Raw genomic sequence first — 20,505 nt, 5'->3', positions numbered from 1 at the left:
GTCTGCTTCTGAGGGAAGGCAGGCAGAGGAAGGTGAGCCCTTCCTGAATTAGAATTGGCAGGTGGCAGCTGTGCTGGCTGCTTCCAGATCTGTTGGGGAACCTCAGACTCACCTTAGTCCCAGGATGTACGGATTTAGGCTAAGAAACCCCTGACCGTGGAGCTGGCTTCTCATTGAGCCTCATGGACTGAGAATTCTAGAAACACCATGCCTCTGGGCCTCTAGTTCTGCCCATGAAAGCATCCTTAATTCCATCTGGCCCTAGAGTGAGTTTGGGGTTTGTTTAGATGTGGCTGGAGCATCCAGCCTCTTGCTGCCCATTTATTTGGCCGGATGTTCAGCCTTTTTATTCTTAATTTCCCGTGTATAAAATGAGAAGCCAAAAACCCTTCTACTACTAAGAAATTGGAGATTAAGGGCAAGATGTCAGAAAGTCCCTCTATGAGAACCTCCAGCCCCTGCGGTGCTCCGCTTCATCATGTGTGAGTTGAGGGGACTCCAGGAGATGATCTGTAAGACTCTCCACGAACCCCCTCTAGACTCAAGGCTCTAAGACTCAAATATTGGAAGTGGCTCAAATTCTCACAAAGACATCCCTGCTTTGGGGGTGAACTGCACAGGCTGTAACACCTGGCCTGTCCCTGTAGATCAGGTTATTAACTCTATTTCAGGTGTGAGGGGGCCTGGTGTCTCAGCCTGAGGGGCTACGTGGCTAATTACCAGACCTACATGCTTCTAACCTCCCCTCCACCTTGGTGAAAAAGAACCCAAGAAGATAAGCCTGCTGCCTTTTGTTGCAGGAGACCTCATGGCCCAGGGGCCCAGACTCCTGCAGGTCCAGTATGGTAACCACTAGCCACATATGGCTATTTACATGGAAATTCATTAAAATGAAATACACTTAAAAATTCAGTTCCTCGGTGTTCTGGTCACATTTCAAGTGCTCAGTAGCCGCATGTAGTCAGGGGTTCCCATATCGGACAGCACTGACCTAGAGTTTGGGCCTAGAGGTCACGTTTGAACCCTGGTTCCACCAGGATGGGCTTATGGATGTGACCTCCGAGTGAGCTGTGTCTCCTCTGTGAACTGGGAATCAGTGTCACTGACACCAGTGCCCATGGCCTTTGCAACATGCTGTCTGGGTTTGACTCCTGCTGCCACTTACTAGTGGCCTTTGGGCAAGTTACTCAACCTCTCTGTACCCAGTTTCCTTATCCACAAAATGAGGATAATGGTGGTAACCATGCAATTTGATCATTTGGCCTCAAAAACAGCTAAATCCTATAGTTGGGTTAAGCACTGCATAGGATTTGAGGGAGGAAGGAATGAGAAAGGCCAAGAGCAGACTCTGGCACAGAACAGAATAAAGCCACATGCCTTAGCACCAGGCCACCATCTTCATCAGCCAGGTCCCAAAGGGTCCCCCACCCACGAACAAGGAAGGGGGTTGCTGGGCCTCCCAGGGTTTCACCGAAAGTTCCCATGCAAGGTCCTATGTGCGCCTTCCTTCCTCCTGGGCCAGGGCTCCGTGCAGCCTCCTGCCTGAACCTGACTCACCCCGGAGGTACCTCCTGCTTTGCCTCAGGGTGGGGCTCCCTGGGGGGAGGCAGGGCCTTGGAGGAACTCTTTCCATCTCTAGGCCTCCACCCTCTATCTAGTCAGCATCCTCCCCCATCTGGATGGCCGCAGCAGACTCCTAACTGGGTTCCTCGCTCCTCTCCTGTCCTTCTCCCATCCAGCTCCACCCCACTGCCGGAGGGAGCTTTTTGGAATGAAAAGCAGACCAGGCTGCTCTCTGACTGAAGTGCTTCCTTGGCTCCCTGACGATGTGTGTGAATCCACATGCTTACTGCATCCATGCTCGTGACCTTGTGCAGTCAATGCCTCTATCTAGTTCCCAAACATTTTCATCACCCGCCAAGGAGACCCTACGCCCATGAACAGTCACATCCCATCCCTCCCTCCTCCTCCCTGGTACCCACAAATCTGCCTCTGATTCTTGGGTCCTCAGGCTCTGCCCGCGTGCTCCTACTTTCCTACCACTGCCACCAGCACCAGCCTCTTTTCTGTTTCCTGAGCACCCTAAGCTCTTGCCTGCCTCAGGACCTTTGCTTCTGCTGTTCCCAGACCCTGGAATGCCATCCCCCCAGCTCTCTACATGGCTGGCTCTTTCTCACCCTCCATCTGGCTTCCTGGATCCCTGCACCTGGAGCCGCAGCCACTGCTCTGTTTATTTCCTTTCTTGTCCTTCTCACAGATCGTGAATTGCTGGATTGTTTGGGTGCTTGTGAACAAGATGCTTAAATGTAGATTCTTGACATCTCCACGAGGCCCCAAGTCCAAGAACTAACCAGTGGGGGCAAGTCTGAAAGCAAGGCTGGTGCTCCTGTGCTGCGCAACTCACAAGGGAGGTGCTGAACACCGATTTTGTGGCTTTTATTCTGCCCCACCTTCGGTCTCTAACAGGATTGACATTAGGGAGGGAGAGAGAATTTTCATTTGGAGATGGTTTCCCTGCTGCCACCATGGGGCTTCCTCTTTGGACTAATTCTAGTAACAAGGGACTTAACAGGCAGCTCCACTGTGTGTTTGTAGCTGGTGATTGACACCTGCCCAAAAGGCCTAAAGAAAACAAGAAAAGAAGAGGCGGCTGGTGCTCTGAACCTAAGAGCAGAGTAAGCCAGACAGGGCAGCTCTGGGACCCAAATCCGCACATCCTCCAGCAGCAGGGAAAAGTCTCCTGGAGCCTCCTTAAAAGGGACCTGACTCGAGAAGGTGTGGCGAGGGGAGAGGGAGTGAGCCCCAGGCTCCTGGGCTGAGGGTTGGAGCTGTGAGCTGCTGGCCAGAAACTTCTCTGGGTCAGAGAGTTGGCAGCAAATCTCTGAGAGCTGAAAAGCACCCAAGGAGGGAAGGCGCTTCTGACCCACCTCCCTTCCACCCTCACCCTCAGGCATTAAGTTGTCTCGGTGACTTAGACTTTGCCATCCTGCCCCCCTCCTACCTCCCCCAGCTCTACCCCTAAGAGTCAGAAACCTGGGCTGGGGGAGGGGACAAGCTGGACCAGGCGCCCTTCTCTCACTGTGAGAGCAGGAAGCAGCTCTGAGCTGAGGAAAGGGAGACGCTCTGGGCTTCATCTTCTGACACTGACATTTGAATTCCTGAAAGGACACTGTTCTTGGGACTAGAAGTGACCAGAGCACATCTTGTCCTCTAAAAGTCAGCCCAAAGGTTATGGGACCACTTGAGAGTTTATTCAAGGGCCAAGGAGGAATGAAGCCCCAGGAGTAAGGTGGCTTTCTGCTCAGTGAAATGGTTACTCCTGTTTGTCTGCCTCTCCAGCTCCGGGGTGGGCTTCCTGAGGGCAGGGACCCAGTCTACACTGCTTATTTCAGGAATCCCGGCTCCCATATAAGGTTGGAGGGTGGTTGACCCTGTGCTTCGGAGTCCGTAGGGCTGCCTGCCTGGAGGTGCCTGGGAGCCACCCAGTGTGCTCCGCCTCCCCCAGTACAGACATCTGGCTGATGTCAAGGCGACCTTTAAGGTGAAAACTCTGCTCACTTGCTCCGCAGTAGGACAGGTTCTGAGGTGCAGCCTACACTCCCGGATCTCCCCGTGGGATCAGCTGAGGCTAGACCTTAAACCAAATCCTTGCTTAACTCCTTCTTTTTACATGTCCAGCCTTGCTCCCTCACTCCACTGGAGCACTCCCCAGTAAGTCACCGGCATGTGAATCCACGTCTCAGGCTCTGCTTCCAGGGGACCTGACCTAAGTCATGGTGAACGAAAGGACAACTGCTACCCTCAGGCTTTCTGAGACTCTGGTATGCGTGACCCAAGGAATCACTCAGCCACGTGGAAGAAAGTGCTTGTAGGGTCAGATTAGACATCCCCTTCACGGTAACTTAGAGGCTGAGGATTTAGGAATTGTGGGCTGTTACTCCTACGTGCCACACACTCGCAGGTGAGGGTGGAAGGGCAGGTTGTATAACCGCGTTGGCTCCCTGGCTTGCCAGGGCTGGCCCAGGTGTGCTCATCGTGAACGGGAAGCCCAGGAAGGGAGACACATGCGGTGTGTGCATCTCACCTACCTGGTCCGGGAATCCAGGAAAGCCTTGTTGACGTGCACCTTGACCTGACGCACGGCTTCAGACATGGCGGCAGCAGTGGTCTGCGCTTGGATGGGGAGGAGCAAGGAGCAGGGTATCAGACACCACTCTTTGGAAAGGCCTTTGCTTCTGTTTCCCTCTTTCTCAGCCATTAACCCACCCCTCAGATCTGAGCAGGCAGAAGATCAAGATTGAAAACATTCACCAGGAGAAAAAACCTCGAATGGTAAGAATACTCTCTGATCCTCAATAAGCTGTCCGTGTTGTTTTCAGGAGTCCACTACAATATAGCCGTCCCTCAGTATCCACGGGGATTTGGTTCTAGGACCTCCCAGGATGCTCAAGTCCCTCATATAAAATGGTATAGTATTTGCATATAACCTATGCACATCTTCCCATATTCTTTAAATCATCTCTAGATTACTTATAATACCCAACGCAATGTAAATGTCATGTAACTAGTTGTAAATCCAATGTAAATGCTATGTAAATAATTGCAGGAGTGGGTATTTTTTTGGAGGGGGAGCTTTCGGGAATTTTTTTTCTGATTACTTTTCATCCACTGTTGGTTGAATCTGCTGATGCAGAACCCGCAGACACTGAGAGCTAATCGGACCCAGTGATAGGATTCAGAAAGTCTGTGACCACTCAGGTTGGCTCTGGCTACTAGTGCAGATTTTTTTGGTTCTTGGTGAGGTGGACCCGTAAGCTAGTCCATCAAAGGGCTTGGCTGATCACCAGGACCCTGAAGTAGGGAAGGGGATGGTATAGAGTAAAAGTGAGATTCCTTGTTTTCAGTCGTACTGGGGTCTGGAGATTGGAGGGGCAGGATATAGTCTCTAAATAAGGAGGGTATAGTGGCTTAAATAATGTCCCTCCAAAATATATGCCAACTGGAACTTTATTTGGAAATAGGGTCTTGGCAGATTTACCTAATTAAGATGAAATCATATAGGTACAGGATTAGAGTGGGTTCTAAATCCAGTGACTGGTGGTCTTATAAAAAGAGAAGAGGACACACAGAGGACACACACAGAGAAGAAGATCATGTGCAGATGGAGGCAGAGCTTGGAGTGATGCAGTTATAAGCCAAGGATTGCTGGGAGCCATCAGAAACTGGAAGAGGCAAGGAAGGATTCTCCCCTAGAGTCTTCAGAGGAACAGACCCTGCCAACACTTTGACTTTGGACTTCCAGCCTCCTGAACTGTGGGAGAATAAACTTCTGTTGTCTTAAGCCACCCAGTTTGTGGTCCTTAGTTACAGCAACCCCAGGAAATCAACACAGAGCAGCCCTTACCATTGGTGTCAGATGCTGCAGCCTGGAACAAGGTCAGGGAAGCCAAAAGGACTGGGAGATGGAGAAGGACCCACATCACTGAAACGAGACCCAGGATCATGGCGTGAGCCTTGGAGAGTCCCCATGGTGGGGGGCTGAATCACAGAAAGGGGTTGATAAAGCAAAGAAAGCCCAGAGAACGCCAGACACCCTGACACTGGGGCAGAGGAGGGGAAACCACAATAACTAAGCATCTCCCGTGTGTGCAGGCCCGTGGTAGGTACTGAGAGATGGAAGGGAAGGAGCTCAGGCTTCGGGGGTCAGGAGGTCCTACGTTGTAGTTCTGCACGTGCTCTAACTAGCTCTGTGACATCGGGCAGGTTACATAACATCTCTGGGTCCTTGGCCTGCTGAGTGAGGGGGTTGGACCAAGTGACCCAGGATGTCCGAGTCTGCTCTGACAGCCTGTGACTCAAGATCCTGTACCTGTCTTGTCACCGGTGACAAATGCTGTTACCAAATCTGGTACACATCTTAGGGGTTCCCCTTCCCCTTTCCCCTCAGGATGAAAGCTGTCTTTCTCTGGCCCAGCACAAGAGAATGTGCCAGAGACACAGACTCTCAGTTCCTACCTTCAGAAGCCGGCAGGGGCTTTACCCCCTCTCAGAGAGCCAACTTGATGGGAACACATGAATGAAAGTTGTGACAAAGCTCAAGGTGCTCACAGCTGTGTGTGCCAGGTTGCCTGGAGAGATTCCAGCTCTTCGATTAACCCCTTCATCGTGAGCTTTAAACTCTGACCCTAGATTGTCAGATTAAAAGCATGCAGGTTTGTTTGCTTCTGGGCTTAGATTGTTCATTAGATTTGGTGGAATAGACCCAAAATATCTTTCAAGGAGATACTAGCTCCAGCCTGGGAGGTGGCCATGGAATGCAGATGGAATGATGGTGTACCTAGACTGTGTTCACAAGAGGGCCCCATAGTGTGCATTCACTGACTGAACTCCAGAAACGCACCCTGGAGAAGGTCCTCAGATTGGCTGCCCTCTCCAGATCTACTTGAAGCTCCCTAAGAGGAATCGTGGGTCTGGAGTTTTGCCTGAGAAACCATCCAGGGGGTCTTCCAGACATTCTCTGGATAATCTCCAGAAAAGGAGACCTGTGTATCTGGACCAGATAATTTCAGGCCCCCCTGACCCCCCCATACCTCCTCAGTCTTTCCCTCTGACCTTTGATGATCTCCCTAAATAATTTTTATCTTGTTGAATGTACTTTTTGTAAGCTTACTCGAGAAAAAACAAGACAAAGTATGAATAAATGCCTATCTGGCCAAGATTCTCTCTAGCACTTTTTTATTTTCCGCAAGAGGAAATCTCAGACAGTTGAGATTGACCCCTCAGTGGGCTCCTGTCCTTACACCTCTACGAGTGGAAACATAGTCCTCCTTTTTGTGATTTGAGGAGGTCATTAAGCCAGCAGAAATCTGGCCTTTCGAGAAAACAAAGATGATGGTTTTGGAAAATAAAAAGCATCATTGATATTATTTTATTATTAAAAAATTTGGGGGGGTAATTAGGTTTATTTATTTATTTATTTATCTCTTCTTCATTCATGCATTCAATGGAGGTAGTGGGGATTGAACCTAGGACCTCATACATGCTAGGCATGCACTCTACCACTGAGTTATACCCTCCCCAATATTATTTTATATTGTTGTAAAAACACATAGCATAAAATTTGCTGTCTTCACCATTTTTAGCCATACAGTACAACAGTGACAAGTATTTTCACACTGATGTAGAAGAGATCCCTAGAACTATTTCATCTTGCAAAACAGAAACTCCACCCACTAAATGCCAACTCCCATTTCCCCCCTCCTCTCCTCCCAGCCCCTTATCATTGATTTTTTTTTTAAAGAGAACTGATGGGTACACAAGTATTCATTATATTATTCTTTCAATGGCTAATGTATTTTATAATAAATCAAAAACAAAAATTAAAAGTTTAGTCTATGAAAAGATGTATCATCTGAGAGAGACCAAGGAAGAAAAATATCGTCGCCAAAGAAATAAAAGTTGAGAAATCTGAACAGGAAAAGGTCCTTAGATATTCATTTATCCTCTCCTTTCCTGGGAACCCCCTTCATACTTCCCTCACTGAAAAGTGGTGGGTGGGAACCTCAAGGCCAAAGCTAAATTATTTTCCACGTCTTGGCCGTCTTTCCTGGTGGGTGTGAACGAAGCATATGGGACAGAAAGCCGAGCCAAGCAAAGTTCATGCCACTGGCGGCAGGGGGTGTGCAGAAAGATCTTGGAGGCACACTCCAGAGCCAAGAGGCTTCTGGGAGGTTTGAATATTTACTCACATTCTTATCATCATGCTCAGCGCAGAGACCATTTCCCAAGCCCTTTGGTTTGCATCAAAGCTTGGAGTCTTCCCTGGGACATGAAGCGCTATCTGGAGACAGAGCTCTTTCCTATGCAATGCCGTCTCTGCCCAATAAACTCCTATTCATTCTTCAAAGCCCAGGCCAAGTGCCACCTTTTCTATGAAGTGTACCAGATTTCTCCAGGCCAAGTTAGGCCATTTCTCTTTCTGTCCTCCCACAGTACTTTACTCATATCTCATATTACTGTTTCCCCTATCAGACCATGAGCTCCTCAAGGGCTATGTCTTACTGGTTTTTGTTTCTTCCAGTGCCCAAGCCTAGTGTTGGTACAAAATAGGTGTTGGGTGCTTGCTGAATGAGTGAAACCCCTAGGGCAGAGAAATCCAACATCTGGAGGGTGCAGAGGCAGAGGTGGTGATGGTCCCTTAGCAGGGTCCTCCCACCTTAATGTGCCTACTCATCACCTAGGGAACTTGTTAAATGCAGATTCTAACTCAGAAGGTCATAGAAGGGGCCTGAGAGCCTGTACTTCCAACAAGCTCCCAGGTGATGCCGATGCTGCTGCTCTGCCGACCACACTGAATGTCACGACCTCCAAGAGTCTGGCTCTCAGACTTGCTCGGAAGTCACCATGGGGGCTACAGGAAGGACTGAGAAGGGAAGGCATCAGAAGGATTCTTTTCCGTGAATGGTGAGAGCTCTGTTGAGGGTGGTGGGATGGGCCAGTAGGAAAACCAACAAACACCCCATCACCCCCCAAATGCTCTGTTTGATCTTTTGAGCAGTTCCAGTATCAAGAGAAGAATGGAGAAGAGAGAGCTCTTATCACACTCTCTACTGCAGAACAAAATCCACCTGAGCCATAGGGTTTGGGACACCTAATTACATTTAAAAATAAAAAAACTGATTCAACCACTCCATTCTCCCAAGACTAAGCCCATCTAAATATCGCTGCATTCATAAATCTGATTGAGAACCAAGTGTCCATACGGCACTGAAGACACCTGAGACTAGACATTCAGGGCTAACTGGATGTTCAGGGCTGCTGTCAGAAGCATGAGCTGCTGGAAATGAGATGAAGATCCGAGAGCCCTGGGTCAGGGAACCCTTTAAAACACTGCAGACTTTTCCCTATAGTTTGGCGGTCGCATCATATCACACCAGTCTCAAGAACACCATGTGTCATTCTGTGACTAATTTCCCCTAACTTTCTGTGTGACCTGGACCCGTGATCTCTCTGAAGCCTCAGTTCCCAACAGGATGGATGTGAGATCTATGGTACCCTCTAGCCCTAAGAGTTTATGATTCTATGACTCAGTTTTCAGACTCAGAAATGCCTCCTTACCCAACAAAGGGATTCAAACACATCTCCCTTACACAAAATGGGGATGACCTGCCAGGGTGGCAGCCAGAGCTGGCACCAGAAAATGCCTGATGAAGACAAGTCCAAATCCAGTACCAAGCTTTCTGAGAAGTCTTTAGGAAATTTCATCATCAACTGCACAGAAACCAGGAAAGATTAAAATTAATGACTCTTACCTGCCAAGGGCCTTGGCCTCCTGTGGCAGCCAGGTGTGTTTCTCTGCTTGAAGGAGTTGGTTTTTATACCGTCTATCATAATTTATTTCTGGGAGAGGCCCAGAAGGAAAGATTTTGAGGGGCTGATGTGGCTTGGAGGAGACGCTTAGGTTCAGCGGGAAACACCCTGTGACTCTAAGGCAGACACATGAGGAAACTGCAGAATGGCAGGGACTGGTTGATACAGTATCACTGACTCTGGGTGAAGTAAATCCTCTTCTTCCCATGTTCCAGGTCAAATACGTAGTCCTGCTGCAGTCATGGAAGGCAAACCTCCAATCTCTGAGCAGGCTTGTCCCTTTTATGCCCTTAATGGGATCTGAATAGCTCTCAAAATTAGGAACAATTAAATAAATGGCTCTCTTCTCCATTCATTTATTCACTATCCTTTGATTCCTCCCTTACCTTTCACCCAATCCATTGTGGAAGCCAACAGAGATTTAAAATGATTTCTATTTTTTTATTTTTATTTTTTGAGGGGAGGTAATTAAGTTTATATATTTATTTATTTAAATGGAGGTACTGAGTGTTGGACCCAGGACCTCGTGCATGCCAAGCACACACTCTATCACTGAGCTATTACCCTGCCCCCTAAAATGATTTTTAAATGTTGACTTTTTCTGGCCCAAGTTTTAAAATACTGCCCTTTCTTGGCCACCAGAGAAGTAAGAAGAGCCCTGGACTTGTCCCCACCTCTGTCGCTGTGTGGCTGTGGACAAGTCATTCACCTTCTGGTGCCTGATACACTTTAGTTGCAAAATTGATGGCTGGTTTAGATGATTACTAATGTGCTACGACTTCATACCTTCTATGGGGCAATCATTAAAAAACACCAATATCCGGGAATTTAATAATTTAAAGCCCAAGTATAATGTTATATACCATCAAGTTCATTAAATCCATACAGGAAGGAAACAGGAAGGTTCAACGAAAATGAAATTTCATAAAAGTATATTTTACAGACCGACAACACATTAGCCTCTTTATGAAATTATACTTTGGGGTGAAGATACTCTGGAGAACTATCAGAAACTCATCATCCAAAAACCAACCCCCTGAATTTACCTTCCAAAAAGTGATATTCCTTTGCTCTGGCTGATGGAATGGAGTTAGAAGCTGCTTCTCTTGTGGTGAATCCAGGCAAATGAGCTGGGCATCTCGAAAGAAGGCAGCTGTCCAGGAAAGGTAGTGAGAGACTTCAGGCTCTTCTTGTTTTCTTTGAAAGACATTTCTGCTTCTCAGCCAAGTTTTTCTTTGTCTGATCCTTCCCTGAACTTTGAAGCACGTGTCTCAAGGCTCTCGCCTCTGGGTTTCGAGCCTTATGATTTAATGAAGGTGTGTCTTTAGATGGATTTTGACCTAGTTGGTTCTGAATGATTTCAAAATGAAACTTCCTTCTGGAAGAGCATATAGGATAACGCTGTCTTCCTGTGTGCAATATATAGTGAGCTACTGGAGTCAGGGTAAGAGCGAAATGCAGATCTGACTGTCCCTGGGTCTTGATCGTGTTATGAGATGATATGATGTCTTAGGTTGGATCTTTTTGGAATGGGCAGGGGTGGGGCAGTGTCAGCTCCAGATGAGGGTGGTCCTTCCTTTGTTCTGGGCATGAAGCATACCTGGAGGCAGTCACAGTGGATGTATAACTGTCTTGTGGCTAATCTGTATTTTCAGAGCTTTGCTGATGTGTAATGATGTGTTCCTGGACTTACTCAATCTAGTTAACTCTGTTTAGCACAGTTAGATGTCTCCCCATTAGAAAATGGCAAATTGGCCCATAAGAAATGGAGATTGGAAGACAGGAAGTCCAGTAGAAGGCTAAGAAGGCCAACAGCTTCTCATGTATGGGGGCAGAGATTCCAAGAGATTTTAGTAACAGCAGCAGAAGTGGCAGGAAATACCCAGTGAAGATCACGGGCACATGGTAGTGTGCGCACACACGCACACATTTTCCAGGAATTCGGTTTATAGACGAGGCTGACCTTGGACATGGTTGGTTCTCCTCTTCTACTTTAAGAGGTAGAATTCTGCGTGCTGTACATACACTGCATGCTGATTAAAGGGACATCCATGGTCAGTGACAAAGTGATCTCTCTGTATGAGGTGATTTAAGTTCTTACACTGGCCTTCTCGCCATCTCCACCATTTTGGATGATACCTTCCTTGGAAACCCAGCTGGTCCCTTCCTCAGCTGTCTGTTTTCACCCATCTTCCACTGGCTTGGCTGTCAATCACAGCTGGACAGCTAATTTTTTTCTTTCCTGGCTAAAATGCATTTCCTCTTGTTGGTTCTCAGAACACCAAACTAATGGACTTCTTGTCCTGTTACGGAAATGACAGGCCAGCCAAGAAACAAGCACCACTCGGAGGGTTGGAGTACTCAGATTTATTACGCCGGCGGGCTCAGAGGGGCTTCTGCTCCGAAGCTCTGAGCACCTCCAAGACGTGCACATGAGGTTTTATAGGGTTAATTACAAATATGGGGCTATTAGCCAATAAGGCTCAAACAACAAAAGCAAGGAATCAGTACACTGAAGCTTATCAATTCGGAACAGATCACGTTACTGACACTTGTTGAGCTTGGATTTACGAGTTAGCTTGTTAGCCCAGTAAACTGACACTAACTTCAGATTTACAAGTTAGCCCAGCAGAACTCAGATCAGTAATCCGACACTTGTTACACTTAGATTTGTGACTTAGCTTGTTAGCCCAGCTGGGCTTTTCCTTCACAGTCCCCCAGTGGTTACCCTCTCTGAGACTCACCCACTGTTCACCCCAGGAAAGGGAGGAACCCAGGTGCTCTGGTGTAAGCCATCCTGGCCTTAGGAGAGGCGTGGAGATGGCAAAGGTTCTCTGAATGGTGACCTTGGCAGCCAGAGGCCCTTGGAAAGGATGGGAACACTGCCAGGCAGCCTCTTTCAGAGTGAAGAGGGATTTATGGAAGAGAAAAATGTCTGGGATGGTTTGTGTATCTCCCTCAGCAGACAGGAAGAGGCCCCACTGTCTTCTCTAACTATTTTTTAGTGGGAGGATTCATTAGATGCTTGGTGGCTTCTGAAATTGGCGTAAAACAAGGGTTCTGAGTGGCAAACTCAGTATCAATGAGTTTCTCCAATTAGCCACAGAATGTTGGGAACAGAAAGGTTGGGTCTTGGGACCCAACTCTAGTAGAGTTGGCAGAGGGGGTTGCCAAGAACTTCTCTGCTGGAGTGGGCAGAATGCTGTTCCTTCCTTTTCTCCATTAATCAAAAATCTTCTTTTTGGTCAAGGCCATTCTCCTATTTCCCATTGGTGTTCTGTCTCCCCTTGCTTTCATTTCTCCCTCTTAGGTATTCATTGAGCACCTGATATTATGTGCTTCTTGTCTTTTTCCTCTCCTTATTCCCAATCTTCCTCCTTCTCAATTAACATACAGATGATGAGGTTGGAAACCAGTGAATTATCCCAAGTGCTTCTACTCTTCTTTTTTCTCTCCCTCTTCCATCCTCCCATCTCCTGTCTCAGTCACCAATTCCTGTCCATTTGTCCTTCATAAATCTCTTGCATCTGTCATCTTCTAGCCTTCCCTACATTCTGGTTCTGCTCTGACTCACCTCAGTTTTGCTTCAAGACCACATCCTTCTCAGTGGCCTCCCTGCCACCAATCCTCTCCACCCCTTCCTTTGCTCCAGGGCTCTCTGCTACCCGTAGGACAAAGTCTCAAGCTTCAGCCATGGTTCTATCTTGCCTACCCCTCTATCTCTCCCAGTCCATCACACATCACTCCTCTGCCCAAGCTCTTCGTTCCACCCAAACTAACCCATTAACGTTTTTCCCCAACATGCCCCGCACATTCCTGCTCTGCCTCTTTTTCTCTGCCATCCTCCATTCCTGGCTTGCTCTCTCCCTTCTTGTCCGAGCCCAATATCTAGCTCAAGCCCTATCTTCTTCATGAAGCCTTCCCTATCTGCCGAGCCCCAGGGAGCATCGTATATTGCTTCTCTTTCTCTCTCCTTTGCTTTTCCTATTTATTATCTCTTTATGCCTCCTTCCTGTTGCCCAGATTAGCTCTTAAACTCCTCAAGAGCTCTAAATTATACTGGGCAATCAGTAATATTTGTTTTGATGATAAAGATGATGACATTGGTGCAAACGTGACCGTGGCTTAACTTCATCATTCAAGCCTAAGTTCTTGACCGTCAGCTCTAAAACTTGTTTCTGGAAACCATTTCTGACTTGACTAAAATACTGTGGCTCTTCAAAGTATAGCTAGAGGGTATAGTTTCTGAATTTTTCTCTTCTCTCTTTCATCTCCCCAACGTACAGCCCCACTGCCCATCCTGAGCTGTACAAAAACAGAGAGGCCAGGACATGGTGAGGAGCATCTGGATCTTGGTCCTTTCACAGTTGGGTGAAAACAGCAGCTCAAGCCTGTTTTCCAGCCTGAAAGGGGAACTTCAACGCCTATTTCCCAGATGGCGGAAGAAGCTTTCGGAAGCAACAGAACCCACGCACCCTAGTCTTGTAAGGTTCCATCCTTAGGTCTGTTTGCCAGAAGCAGGCTGGAGTTCTGCATGGACATCGCTGAGAAGACACCCCGCTCCACTGCTGACTAGCCCAGCACAAGTAGGCGGTGCCCACTGGGTGCCAGGGAGCACCCTCTGGGACTTACCCTAAATGGCAGATCTCACTGCTTCTTCCCGGGGCTCCACCCAGATGATCTGGGGTGGGGGTGCAGCTCTGGGAGACCATGATGGAGGCTGGATGGGGTGAGGTGCTGTAACAGAATCCCTTCTGCTCTACTGGGAACCCGGGGAGGGCAAAGCGGTTATTTGCCTCTCACTCTTCTCACAGCGCTAAGAAGGGGGCAGAGGCCAGGGGAGGGGAGTGAAAGAGGCTTTACTGTCCTGCTTTCTTGTTCTTCTCTTTGGAAATACAGGGCTTTCAAGACTCTATAGAACATCCCTCTACTCTGCAAACAATAGGGCATGGGTAATGCTTTTTAACTATGGCTTCTGATAGGCCTTTAACAAAAGAGGAGTATGACCAGGTGCTCCAGGAGGAAACAGACTCTGCAGCTTCTTTGATAGCTCATAACTTTTAAAATAAAATTTTTATTTAAGAACAGTTTTAGATTTACAGTATTATTGCAAAAATAGTACAGAGAGTTCCCATATACCCAGTCTCAGTTTCCACTATTGTTAACCTTCTACATCACCGTGGTACATTCGTCACAATTAGTGAACTGATATTGTTATATTATCAGCTCAGATTCGACATCTCACATTTTAACTTAAGAAAGTCACACTTCTGTGAACTCATCTGTGTCTGTTTTACGATGTAAAAATTTAAATTTACTTAACATCAAGCTAAAATGGACACCCCCAGGGACCATGAACCATGCTTAGCCTGTGCTCTGGGTTCTCTGAGCTACTCCGGCTATCCCGGGGAGGTGTCCAGCCAGCTTAGGTAGCATGTGTTGTGGAGAGTGAGCCTGGAGCGAGGTCAGAAGATCTATCTCCCTGGGTCCCGATAACTCTGCTCAGTAGATGTGTGACCCCAGGCAGTCACTCCATCTCTGAACCTCGCCTTCCTCCTCTAGCCATTGGGAACAATAGTGCCAGCCTGTATTACGAGGCGCTGTGACAGCCAACTGCCACCATGTTTGCAGACACGGAAAGCATGATTCATGGGTAAGCAATGAGTATGGAGATGAGTTCTTAGTCATGAATTTCCCCCTGAATCCCAGCCCAGTGCCTGGGGCACTGCTAATCCTGATAATTTAATTCAGTCCAGGACAATTTAAATAATAATAATAGTGAGCGGCTACTTCAGCATAAACTTGTTCTTGAGGCATGCTGTCTGTTCGCTGCCTCATCTGAATCCCCAGTTACTGAGGAGGCCAGAAGCTAAACCTAAGACCCATGTCCTCTCTGCTGGGTTGCATTTCACAGGCTAGGGGGTAGTGGGGAGGAATGGAAAGTTTCATTTCTTTTCTTTTCTTTTTTGGCTTCTGCTGCTGGACTTCCGGTTGGTCCTGGTGACGATACGGACCCCTCCCACCATGGGCTGTTTCTGATGAGGAGAAAGAGAGAGGTCATAGGGACCGTAGGCTCTACCCTATCTCCCCAGCAAAGCTAGGCAGCTCTCGTTTTCCATCTGGGGGTCGTGTGGATGTGCAAAACACTGTCTCCAGACTGAGGACAGCAGCTGCCCACACAGGATTTCTTCTCTTGAACTCAGCCACTCAGGCTAGATGCTGCCACTTCTCAGAAGTCCCCGTGGGCCTGGCTACTGCCCAGGGGTGATGCCTGTCTCCTGGAACATAGCCTAGCAGGGTTTCCTGGCCTCACATCCTAAAGCCAGCCTGCAGTGCTGACAGTTGCTCACGTTTTCTCTTTTCTGTTCTGGTTGCAAATTCTAGGAGGCTCACCTTAATCCAAGCACCTGGGCCCCCTGAGTCAATGACCTCACTCTTAGCTTCCCCTGGCCAAAGCCTAGAATTTCCCCCCTGAATCCCAGCCCAGTGCCTGGGGCACTGCTACTCCTGATAATTTAATTCAGTCCAGGACAATTCAAATAATTCTGCATTGAGCAATTGTTTGGGTGCCCCGAAGATACAAAGATAAATCGAGCCTGGTTCTTCCTCTTAGTAGGCTCACTGATCAGTGGGGCAGAAAAATACAGAAAAAGATAATTGTTCACTTATTGCGCAAGTGTCTGTCATGTACGTGCCAGGCACTGATGTTCTGGGATGTCTTGGGACTCAGGATAGATCTGATTTATGCCTCTGTGGAGCTTAGAGTTGACAATAATTTTTTTAAATAACATTTTTAATTGTATGATTGCAAAGTGTGAGAGTGTAACCTGTCTTTGATTCAGCCTTCCTGGAACTTATAAAATCTACAAAAATAAAATAGAAGTCTACAGTGTCAGATTAGGGATCTGTGAATTTTTGGCTCATCGCTGCATCTGGAGCAAGAGATCATGGCTCCAACAAGTGTAGCTCTGATCATTCCCCTTTGTGGGATATTTTCAATGTTCACATAACCCTGGATTTCCTTTGCTATTTTTGTCTTTTAAAATTCTCCAAGAAATCTAATGTAGAAGTTCCTCTTCTTAATACAATTAAGCTGTATCACCATGGGCTGATGGGCTATAAGAAGTTGCTGACAATCCTACACCCGGAAATTTCCCCACCATCCTCCTAATGCAACAGCATGCGTGGTACATGAACCCTCTTTCAGGACACATCAGTTTAACTCCTTGCTATACAGAGTGTGGTCCATGGATCAGCAGGGTTGGCATCACCTGGGAGCCTGTCAGAAGAACAGACTCAGTTCCCGCCCTAGACCTACTGATCGGAATCCTCATTTGAACAAGATCCCCAGGCGATTTTTTGCATATTAAACTTCAAGAGGCAGACAAGCCAATTATTTCACAATCACCTAAAGAGGATCACTAACTTTCTAAGCCAGGATCAAGCCCTATCTCTCCAGGTTGGCCCATTCCATCAAGTTTCAGATCTGTTAATTACAGCATTTCTACTTACTGGCACCAAATTCTGCAATACTCAGCATGCATTTGCTGGGTCCAAGTCACCAAAAACTCAACTCAGATTGGCTTAGCTAATAGGGAAATGTTCAAGGTGGATGTGGGATACAATAACGGGTGGTCATTATCCTATGTTTTCATATTTTTGTTGTCATTTTTGTTATTTTCCTTTTTTAAAAAATTGTGGTAAAATACACAAAACATAAAATTTACCATCTTAACAATTTTAAGTTCAGTATTAAGTATATTCACATTGTTGTGCAATCAATCTGTTTCATATTTTTGATCATCTGAAATATTAAAAATGGTAGTATCTACAAATCCCAAATTCCCAATTTATCCCTCCCCACCTCCTTTCCCCCTCTGATAACCATAAGTTTGTCTTTGAATACAGACTTTTAAAAGATCATTGCTAATTTGGGAAAAGTCAATGGATTTTAATGAGATTAAACTTGAAAGAATCTTAGAGTTGGCAGAAAGTTCTGCCATTTATTAGAATGCATTGAAGAGATTAATTTCTTTTTATTTCCAGGAGAATACCAAGAGGAGAAGCATGGAAGGTAAATTTTTAAGTCCCTGTGTTTCCAGAAATTGAAACCTCTTCTTAAAGGGGGAGAGGCATAGGAACCAACGTTCTCAGAGTTCTGCCATTTGGAACACTCCTGTTGCTCCAAGTCTTGACATGCCACTGAAGACCTGGGCTAACTTGTTGGGACGCAGTGTAGAGAAAATGGGGCTGCCCACGATAAAGCAATTAATTATCAAAAGCTGAGCATGTTTCTTAAGAAAAGGCATTTGAGATCTGGCTAGGACCTATAAATGAACTGTTTCAGAGGCTGAGTTTCTGGGTCCTGCTGACCTATTTTATTCTCCTACTGATTTGGGTAATGTCCATGTGGTAATACCCATGTGGTCCCACCTGTTCTGCCTGTTGACACACTGCCTGGAAGGGGCTGGGGAAAGGTGAGGACGCGCACTCTCTTGGTGCCCTGAATAAGCTGGCCCGTAAGTAACACTCCCATACCAGAGTTTTCCTGGGATTAACCTCTCCAAAGCATACTTGTAGCAGATATTGTTAGTGCCCTGCCCAGGTTTCCTTGACCAGATGCTGAGCATAACAGCTCATCTGGGACTGCCCTTGGCTGATGGAAGCTATCTAGCCCAGCAGTATGAGTTCCCATGAGGTTCCATTTTGTTTCTTCCAGGAAATCAATCATTTCTCCAAGGAGCCCTGATTCCTTGTGATGGAGAATGATATTTAGAAACCAAGTCTGGGTAATGGGAATGCTCATTTCTGCTGGAGAGTAACTGCTTCTGGACTCTCTCAGTGGGCAGAGCTAGGTACCGTGTGGATGGGTAGTACTCATACATACTTACATACGTATTTCATGTCTGACTCTGTCTTTATACATATTTTTAAAAATACCCAGGGGTTTTATTGCTAACTCTGATTGGGCACCACAGGGTTCATTCTTACCTTTACCTCCTTTCCTTGCTTGTAATTTCTTTCTCAGACAGTCAGAAACATGGCTCTTGTTATGTCTAGTAGTTTATTATTTGTTCAACCCTAGTATACACAGAAAGTAGTTTCAGAATTGTAACTCATACCCCTTTGAGAAAGAAATTTGCCAACTTGAGTAGGGCGTTTGTGGACAGTTTTTTGTCTTTAGCCTTCAGTTTCCATTAAAACACTGCTTTCCAGAGTTATTTTGGTTGGCTCCTTTCTTTCTCACTCCCTTCAGTGTGGTTATGTAAGTATTTTGTAACACAGTTACAGTTGGATTCCGTTGTCATAGCCTGCATTCCAATTTGAGTCCTTCTCATAACTTGGTTAATAGTTTAAATTTTACATACAGTGACATCCACTCATTGTGATCCACAGTTCTGTAGATTTTTAATAAATGCAACGAGTTGTGTATCACCACCATAGTTCCATACAGAATAGCTCCCTTACCCCGTAAATTCTCTTATTCTGCCCCTTTATAGTCAAACCCTATTCCCAGATCCAACCCCAGGCAACCACTGATCTGTGTTCCATCTTTATAGTTTTCCTTTTTTTCTAGAACATCATATAAAAGAAACCACATGGTATGTAGTCTTCTGTGTCCAGCTGCTTTCTTCCGCTTAGCATAATGATTTTTGAGATTCATCCAAGTGGTTTTCGGTATCAGTATTTACCTCGTTTTTATTGTGGAGTAGTATCCCATTGTATAGATATTATACAATTGTAGATATCATACAATTTGTTTAACTATTTACATGTTGGCAGACATTTGCACTCCTTCCCGTCTTTACTAGTATGAAGAAATTGCTATGCATATTTACGTCTGGGTCTTTGTATGGACATGTGTTGTTACTGCTCTTGAGTAAATAATTAAGAGTGGGAGTGCTGGATCTTATGGTAGGTAAATGTTTCACTTTATAAGAAATGTCCATTTTTCCAAAGCAGCTGTACTATTTTGTATTCTGACCAGCAATTTCATGAGTCCGAGTTGCTTCACATCTTCACCAGCATTTGGTATTGTCTACCTATTAAATTTTAGCATTCTAATAGGTATAATAGGTGTGTAGTGGTATCTTACTATGGTTTTAATATGCATTTCATTGATAACTAATGATGTTGAACATCTTTTCACGGACTTATTGTCAATCATGTATCTTTGGTGAAGTGCCTGTTCAAATCTTTTGACCATTTAAAGGTAAGATTGTTTGTTTGATGATTACCAAGTTGTAAAGGTACTTTTTTTTTTCCTGGATATAAGTCCTTTATCAGATATATGTTTTGTAAAGTTTTTTTCCAGTCTGTTTCTTGTCTTTTTCTTAACAAGTGTTCTCTAAGAATAAAAGTTTTTCATTTTGATGAAGAGTAATTTATTAATTTTTTCTTTGATATTTTGTACATTTTGAGTCCTATCTAAAAAAATATTTACCTAACTCAGAGCAAAGATTTTCTCCTGTGTTTTTGTCTGGTAGTTTTGTAGCTGTATTTCTTACTTTTAGCTCTATGATCCATTTTGCTTTAACTTACTAAATTGTGTAAGGTAAAGAATTAAATTTTTTTTTGTTTTTGTATTTTACAAATGGATATACAGTTCTACCTTATTTGTTGAGAATATTATCCTTTCTCCATTGAATTATTTTTAGAATTCTGTCAAAGATCGATTGTATATATTTTGGACTCTCTGTCTCATTGATCTATATGTCTATTTTTATGCCAATAGAACACTTTAGTGATTATTATATTTTTGTATTGTCTAGAAATTAAATATTATAAGTCCTCAACTTTGTTTTTCTTTGTCACTTTTTTTTTTTTTTTTGGCTATCTAAGTCTTTTCCATTTCCATGTAAACTTTACAATCAGCTTGTCAATTCCACAAAAAAACCTGGTGGATCCCTCATACCATATACAAAAATAAACTCAAAATGGCTTAAAGACTTAAACATAAGACAAGACACTATAAACTTCCTAGAAGAAAACACAGGCAAAATATTTTCTGACATAAATCTCAGCAATGTTCTTCTAGGGCAGTCTACCCAGGCAATAGAAATACAAGGAAAAATAAACAAATGGACTTAATTAAACATAAGCTTTTGCACAGCAAAGGAAACCATAAGCAAAACA

The 20,505-nt window shown here is 45.5% G+C and overlaps 1 protein-coding gene across 1 annotated transcript in view; it reads right to left on the bottom strand.

The window, feature by feature from the left end:
* LPO (lactoperoxidase) overlaps positions 1-19,469 on the bottom strand; it is a 35,868-nt gene extending 16,399 nt beyond the window's left edge. Inside the window, 3 exon segments of the mRNA NM_001303552.2 lie at positions 4,089-4,173; positions 5,405-5,482; positions 18,361-19,469. Of these exon segments, the coding sequence (NP_001290481.1) occupies positions 4,089-4,173; positions 5,405-5,480 (161 nt within the window). The 5' untranslated portion in view covers positions 5,481-5,482; positions 18,361-19,469.
* Between the last annotated feature and the right edge of the window lie 1,036 nt (positions 19,470-20,505).

The sequence above is a fragment of the Camelus dromedarius genome, chromosome 16 (assembly GCF_036321535.1).
Source record: "Camelus dromedarius isolate mCamDro1 chromosome 16, mCamDro1.pat, whole genome shotgun sequence".
NCBI lineage: Eukaryota > Metazoa > Chordata > Mammalia > Artiodactyla > Camelidae > Camelus > Camelus dromedarius.
The sequence above is the reverse complement of the archived record's forward strand: the minus strand, read 5'-3'. Positions and strand labels throughout refer to the sequence as shown.